Source organism: Hemicordylus capensis, chromosome 2 (assembly GCF_027244095.1).
Source record: "Hemicordylus capensis ecotype Gifberg chromosome 2, rHemCap1.1.pri, whole genome shotgun sequence".
NCBI classification, from domain to species: Eukaryota; Metazoa; Chordata; class Lepidosauria; order Squamata; family Cordylidae; genus Hemicordylus; species Hemicordylus capensis.
In genome coordinates, this window is record NC_069658.1 from 80,040,198 (window position 1) to 80,048,340 (window position 8,143).

At 51.5% G+C, this 8,143-nt stretch overlaps 1 protein-coding gene across 1 annotated transcript; it reads right to left on the reverse strand.

Annotated features, from left to right (window-relative positions):
- Positions 1-1,962: 1,962 nt before the first annotated feature.
- On the reverse strand, positions 1,963-7,525 carry LOC128341551 (uncharacterized). Its single transcript, XM_053287826.1, has 2 exons — positions 6,503-7,525; positions 1,963-3,042 (listed from the first exon to the last, which is right to left on the reverse strand). Exons 1-2 carry the CDS (start codon positions 6,945-6,947, stop codon positions 2,411-2,413), a joined length of 1,077 nt encoding a protein of 358 aa, XP_053143801.1. The 5' UTR covers positions 6,948-7,525; the 3' UTR covers positions 1,963-2,410.
- Between the last annotated feature and the right edge of the window lie 618 nt (positions 7,526-8,143).

An 8,143-nucleotide genomic window follows, 5' to 3' on the forward strand; every position in this document is an offset into this window, starting at 1 on the left:
ATGCTCTGTGCACTTGCGCAGAGCATGCTGGAACTTCCATGGCCATGCAGCCCCTGATCCCTGCAGCCCCCGCCGGCTCTGTGACACAATCAGGCTCACAGTCAGTGAGACACTCGTGTGGGCGGCCGATCTGGATGCCCAAGGCTGCAGCCTGCTTGTGTGCGGGTCTCACTGATTGAGTCTGAATGCATTGATTCCAGAGAGAGTGGAAGCAAGACCTTGTCCATAGAGGTTTTGGTTTTTAAAAAACTAACATTTTTATGTTCTAAAAAACCTAACAGTTTATTTCCTACAGTATGAGAAACATAACAACTTTATCACACATACTTAGTAGGAATTTGATCTGATCTGAGGAATCTGTTGGGGCAAGCCTTTCTCCACTTTACTGGGGCTTCTCAAGACCGGTGTCCCCGAGAGACAGAAGAAGAGGAGAACCCAGGCCAGAGGAGCTCACATAGTCCACTCCTAAAGGGACTAACTCTGAACCAAGAGAACTGATAATCTCTGAATCATTAAGCTGTGTTCCTGCTCCTGAATGAGACACTGGTGGCAACAAAAAGCAGCAGTTAGCATCCAATGGCTCATGTTTCTGAAAAAAAAACGTGGTATGTAGAGAATAGTCATCTTAAGTGGTGCAGCAGGGAAATGCTTGACTAACAAGCAGAAGGTTGCCAGTTTGAATCCCCACTGGTACTCTATCGGGCAGCAGTGATATAGGAAGATGCTGAAAGGCATCATCTCATACTGTGCAGGAAGAGGCAATGGTAAATCCCTCCTATATTCTACCAAAGAAAACCACAGGGTTCTGTGGGCACCAGGAGTTGAAATTGACTCGACAGCACACTTTATGTAGAGAATAAGATTCTTGGGTTTGGTTGCCAGGCTGAAAGTTCCTAGGTTTAAGATAACTGGTGCCTTTTAGAGCCCTGTAAAAACTCCAGAAGGAATAAAGTCTGGGCTACAGCACTGCCTGATATATTTCTGTCAGTGTTGCAAGCTAAATGTGTGTGTTATGTTCCCGGAAGTAATATTTTGCAAGTCCTGATATCATTCACTTTATTAAAATCTAATATGTTGAATCTGCTGCATTAATTCTATTTTAAAAAGCTATTACATGTGTCTGCCAATATTTCATCTTCTAAGTGAAAGGGGAAAAATAGAAGACAGACTAATGAGTATTTACAAGGGGCAATTATTTTTTCTACAAATATTTATTAGTATTTGCATTGCAATTGAGTGATTTTGAGTGCTGATTATGATGATTATTATTTTTAAATACAATAAAAATTGTATTGGCCTTAAAAATTGTTTAAAAATTGGCCTTAAAAATTGTTGTGTGATTGTGTTTGCTGATCATTGTCATTATTAACTTTGATGTTGTTGTTATTGCTGCTGCTACCCTGTATTTTATGGTCCTATTGTGTGGGTTTTGAAAATGTTTAATTAGATTTGTATTTTTATATTCCAATTCCAATTTATTATTTGTATTGTGTGTCTGTTTTATAGTCTTATATAGTTTTAAATGTTTTGTAAACTGCATTGATATTGTTTTAATGAAAGGTGGTATTTAAAATTAATTATTAAATAAATAAATAAATAATAAGTCTTCAAAAATAGAAGCTGTTGCTTGTTCTTAAAATATACAGTTAGCAACTATCTAAAGTTATATTACACTGAAGTATTGTTATAAGAGATTCAGGAGGTACATTTAGGTCAAGGATGTTTAATTGAGGAAAAGTCTGAAGATGTTTGACTGGTGAAAGGACCCCCCAGTGTTTCACAGGAGTATATATTTTTACTCTGTCAGGAACTGAATCTTAAGCTGGTGAGCCAAGTAAAGGTTAATGGAAATTCAATTTGTGTATTACTATACAGTCAAAAGGTACAGCAGAGGGGAAACTAGTTTCTTCATTCCAATAGGCCAGAGTCAGAGGTGCCCTCTGGACTGGACTTGTACCCAGACCCCAGCCCAAGAAGACACAGAGACATTTTTTAATGGGAGAAACGGGCCACGCTTTATTAATATAACAACATTTGTGGCGGACTGGAAACAAGGTGATTAATCACCAACATAAAAACAGTGCGGGCACCTAGGCGTGGGCTAGGATTCAAAACGTCCTACCCATCGCCTGCAAGGGCGACACACCCTGGCTCAGGAAAGAGGCAGGTAGCTCCCGCCCAATTCCTTCAAAGCCAACCACCCCTTTTAGAAGAGGGGATCTGGACAGCTTCAGATCTTTACCTCCCCGGACCGCACAGCCCAAAGGTAGGTGAAGTCCTGAAGCAGGTTTCTTGGCAATGTAATTCTTCCCGTGCCGCACAGGCCACAAGGAAGCAATTGACCAATCCACCTTAAAATGTCCAAGGGTGCTCACCGAAATCTAGACCTCCTTACCCACAGCCCGCACTGTTACCGCCACCCAGGAAGGTTAGCCCTCGCTTGACCTTCCTGCCCCACCCCCTCCAAACCTTCAGCAATCACTTCCCGGATATTATGCAGATACAAATCACAACCTTTCTCAGACAGGTGGACCCCGTCAGGGCGGAATAACTCGGGAAAGCGAGCAGCTATATCTGGCTGCCGCACCACAGACCCCCCGGCCGCCAAAACCAATTTACCTATTGCGGCTGAAATCTTCCTGCGTGCCTTTTCCAAGCTAAGGCAAGAATGAGCACCCCGCCACACCCTGCGCTGGAGCCAATTAACCCATATTATGCGCACGCCAGGCATCCAGCTGTGCAAAATAGACAAATCCGAGGAGGCTTGCTGAAGGATGGCGAGGCCAGGCCGCCGGCCCAAATCATTCTCCCCTAAATGAAGAACCAGGATGTCGGGAATGGGAAACCTATCTAAATGCTCCCTCAATGCTGGAAGCAACTGATTCCAGAGCATGCCCCTCATGCCCAACCAATAAACTGAAGCCTTGCTTCCTAAACCCAACTGGGATCCCCAGCGGGTGGTGCTGGCCCGCTTGAAAGCCCAGAAGACCAACGAATGGCCACACATCAGGACTCGGACCGGGACCGCCGCCCCGCCAGCACCTGCCAAAAGAAAGCAACAGGTCAGTAGAGCCCACACCTGTCCGCTGTCAGCGCACATAACGCCTGACCGCCACGGACCTCCAACGTCCAATCCTCTGAACTTCGACCTCCTGAAGCCCCATACGTGTAGCGGTGGTGGCCGCACCAATACGAAATGAATGTAGAGTAAGCCCCTGGAGCGCAACCCCCGCGGCCAACAGAGCCTTCCTCACCACCGCCAAGAATTGATACTGCGTCAGAGGAGTCCGATATTTGTGGGTAAAAAGACATTCCCCCCGAAAAGGGGCCCAGCCCAGCGTACTGCCTCAGGGCCACCACGGGGCATACATTGATATTCCCGGCCGCCGCGAGGCGAACCGTCTGGCCTCTGCCCCTCTGATCCGTCTTGGAGCGACGAAGGAGCAAACGCACCTCCCCGTCACCGAAAGATAAATCAGAATATTGCAAGCAGTGGTCCCTGGGGGAAGACCCGCTGCGGGGAAGCAACTCCCCTGGACGGAAGGCCCCAAAAAAGGCAACCAACAGTGCAGCCCTAAACAGCGACACCTCCCATGGGCCAGAGCAGCACCCCACTAGGTGGCCCAGCGTTGAAGCCACCAACTCCAGAGTAAAAGGGCGTCTGGGGTCCCTAGTCCTAGGCTCCCCCCTAGCCCAACCCTCCAACATGCGCCGCACCCGCGGGTCGGAGGAGGAATCACCAACCCCACGAACCTGGGCTTCAAAAGCTAACGCGGCAAGATAGCCCCCCAAAGTGGATACCGCACGCCCCGCCCTGCGGAGGAAGACCAAAAACTGCTGAAGTTGCTCTACAGGGACCGGCCGCACCTCCGCCAAACCTTCAGTCTTTCGAAAAAGAGAGAAAGCCTCAAGCTTGGCTGTGTAGCTCACTCTGGTGCTAGGCGCCAGAGATGCCGCTATGGCCCGCTGTGCCTCCGCCTGCCAAGTTCCCACAGAAAAGCTGGCATGGGTTCCGGGTGAAGGGCGGCCTCGGGCGCTAACGCTCTGAACCTGTTTAACTGAAAACGAGACAAAGCGTCAGCTATGTCATTCCGGATACCCGGAACATGGCGGGACCGGAAAAGGATGTTAGCCCGCAGACACTGCAATACCAATGCCCTAACCAAAACCATGACCCTCGGGGACTGGGAAGTCTGACTATTGACAATCTGGACAACTGCCAGATTGTCACACCAAAACACAACTGAGGAGTTGGCAAACTCAGTGGACCAAATATGCACGGCCACCACAATTGGAAAGAGCTCTAGGAAAGTCAGGTCCCGGGAAACCCCCTGCCTGAACCAGTCCTCGGGCCACCTGGCAGAACACCAACGTCCCCTGAAATAAACCCCGAAACCTATTCCACCTGCAGCGTCAGAGTGGACCTGCAGGTCGGTTTCCAGAAGTCTAACATCCCGCCAGAAAGACACCCCATTAAAATCAGTGAGAAATGCTTCCCAAAGAGCCAGGTCGGCCCGGGCACCCTCCGTAATTCGTACTCTGTGATGGGGAGCCCTAACGCCCACAGTCAGGTCACATAACCGGCGCAAAAAGGCCCGGCCCGGAGCCACCACTTTGCAGGCAAAATTGAGGTGACCCAAAACAACCTGGAGATCCCTAAGGGAGACCTTACGGGCGCGACCAAGGGACCTAACCATGTCCAATAAAACCCGCAGCTTGGCCTGAGGCAGCCTGGAGCAACCGGCAACAGTGTCCAACTCAATCCCCAAAAAGGCGAGGCCTGTAAAAAGAAAATTCCCCCTGCCTGTAAAAAGAAAATCATCTAAATAATGAGCCGTGTAGGGAAGACCCGCCTGGCGCCTAACTGCCCACTCCAAAAAGGAGCTGAATGTTTCGAATGCTGCACAGGAAATTGAGCAGCCCATAGGCAAAGCCCTATCAAAATAAAATTGGCCAGCAAATGCAAAGCCCAGCAGCTCGAAGTCATTTGGATGTACCGGCAACAGGCGAAAGGCGGATTCAATATCACACTTCGCCAAAAGGGCCCCGGGGCCCCTACCCCTGACCACTTCCACGGCCTCATCAAATGAGGTATAACGTACAGAGCATAAGCTATCAGGGATGCCATCATTTACTGAGGACCCCCTGGGATGAGAAAGGTGGTGAATCAACCTAAATTCACCAGGAACCTTTTTAGGGACCACCCCTAATGGGGAGACCCTAAGGCTGGGGAAGGGGAGACTGGCAAAAGGCCCCATCACCCTGCCCGCAGCCACCTCCTTACCAATTTTCCTAACAACGACTTCCTCCTTACCAACCACTGATCTCAGATTGCGAGAACTGCCTAATCCCCTACGGGCCGAAGAGGGAATTCTGAAACCATCCCGGAAGCCACATAACAAATAAGAAGCTGCTGACTGGTCAGGATAGTCCAGCACCACTGCTCAAGCACCTTCACCTTGATAGGGCTAGGACCCTTTATTCGGAGCGGGTGGAGGAGGGCCACCCTTTTTACTGCTCCCCTGCCTATACTTAGCCCCGGAACCCCCAAACTTGGCCCTGGGGCAGGAGGAACTGGGGTGCCTCGCCCCACAGACCCCGCAGGCATGCTTAAACCGACAAGGGGAACGGGAGCACTTGCCATTGGAGTTAAACTCCCAGCAAACAAGGTGGGGTTGAACCCACTGTTGCCCAGGACTCCCTGAGGGCAAAACCCCCGATGGTTTAGAAAGCAAATGCCCACTGTCAGACCTATCTCCCTCTATGGGCCGGGCTGGAGACATAGTAACCAGCCACAACTCCTGCAACGGAGCATCCCAGGGCAATGTGGGGTCAAGGGCAGCCCTCATTCTAAAACTCTCATCGTACCGTACCCAGGAAGATCCAGCAAAGTCGGAGACCGCCCTGTGAATTATATCCATGTATTTTAACAGGGCAGGGCCCCTTGCAGGCTGGGCTTGGACAATAACCCCCATATAAATCGTGAAGCCAGAAAGCCAATTATTCCAAGTCTTTTCGACCGGCTTTCTCTTGGTGGCTTCGTGCTCCTTACAAGATTCCCCCTCTTTATGCTTAACCTCAGGTTCCCTGAACAACAAGCTAAAAATGTCCACATATTCACCCTTAAGGATTTTTTCTTTTGTAGAAGGGAGTAAGTGATCCCCTAACGGGAGGCCCATGCTACCATAGGGCGCATGCTGAGGTGACGGCAGAATCCCCATCGGATAATAACCCGCCTGCACCCCCGTGGCAGTTCCAGCAGAGGAGGCCACCCCTGGGAGTGGGAGCGACCCGCTGGAGGGCCGGTTGCCCAACCAGACCTGCTCCGCAGCGCCTTGTAAGCCTGCAATAACTCCAGGAAAAACCGGCGGGGAAGCCGCCACCCAAGGTTGTGTATATGGGGGCCAGTAAGAAGCTGGGCCCCATCCACCCATGGCAGGCATCGGCCAGGGACAAAGCCACTGGCCGGTGACGCCGGGCGGTGTAGGTGCTGCTGGCTCACCCTGGGCCAAAGGAGTAGCCGTATCCACTGGAGGCTGAACAACTGGTGCCGCAGGCGGAGGTAGCAATGGTGAAGGCGACTCCGGAACTGGAGACTCAGGTTCAGGAAGCGGTAACGCAGGAGCAGAAGGGCCCAGTCCAGCAGGGTTCAGCCCTTCTTCCAGCGCAGCCAGCCTACTAGAGAGAGAAGTTAGCAGCTGGCTTTTCACAGAACCCCTGGTCCTCCGAGGGACCTTAGGAGGAGGCACCCCCCCCACACCTGAAGGACCCGCACCTTTGTCGGAGGGGGCTGCTTTTGCTTTCTCTAAAGCTTCCATCCTATTAATTAACCCCCGTATCAGAGTCATCTCCTCCTCCTCCTCCTCCGAGGAGGACTGCGGGGGAGCAGGCCTCTTGGGCTGCTTAACAGGGCGCCCCCCTTTCTTGCCCTTGGCCTTCCCCGGCATACTGCCTCTAAATAGTGGGATTCCAAAAGGGGTTGGAGGAAAAAAGCGCCAACCACGCACAGAATGAAGGTAGCAAGGATATAGAACAAAAGCCAAGCCCTTGTCCTGAATCAAAAACAATACTCAATCCTATCCAGGAAAGCACCAGAGCCCCACACCCAAGGAGAAGGCTTGAAAAGGCCTTTTGACTCTCAACCAGGCCAGGCCCACCAGGGCACTGATGAGCACAAACACCCACCTGCTACCCACCAAACAAATAAAAGAATGTTGGCATCAAAAGTAGTGCTCCAGGGAACGGAAAAGGGGCCGCTGCCCAGCCACCCAGGCTGATGGAAACCCCCCAAATACCCCACAAACCAAAAGGGCAAACGCCCAGAAGGAGAACCACGCCCAGGAAGCCGAGTGCCGACGCCGCGCTGAAGAGGCCCAAAGACGCTGCTGCTGCAGCTGCAACCCAGCCGGGAGCAGTCCCGGGAGTAACCCCCTACCAGCGGGGCCACCGCTGACACTATGGCCCCCTCGACGGAACGCCGCCGAATGCCGCCTCGCCCGCTTGTCGGGCGCACCCCCCCAACTAAGGCCTTCGAGGAAGGAGCTCCCGGACCGAGCTCCTTCCTAATCGGAAACAAACAGCCGACTGAGAGGCCAGAGCGGGGAAACGCTCGGCCTCTCAGCAAGCCCCGCCCACCACGAGCCAGCCAACCAATCAGGCTTCTTCTTGGGCTCGTGAGTCCCGGGCTGGGACAAACACCCTCCCACTTGCACGAGGCAAGGGGAGGGGGATTCTGGGTGGAAGTCCCATCCTGAACACCAGGTGAGGGGCACAAATGTCCCACCGGAGGTCGGGGGCGGCTACACCATCAGCCCATGCTGGGACGCCAAGCTCTTGGCTCTAAGGGTGGCTGAAGACTGTCAGGAACATATTTTTGGGTAGTCCAGGACACTTCAAGGAGACAGAGAGATTGGTGAAAATCACGCCCTTTTTTGTGCAGTAGGTGCTGCGTAGGTCAGGAAGTACTCTTCAGCAAAGATACTTCTTCTGAAGTGCAGTCAGAATGTTGGCCGCTAATTGTTAATATAGTACATAGTAAGAAGATTCAACTGTTGCCATAGCTTTACAGTAGACTTGAGATATGTAGCTATCAGACCTTGTGTTAGAGAGTTTGACACTAACTACCAAATGATAGCAGTATAAT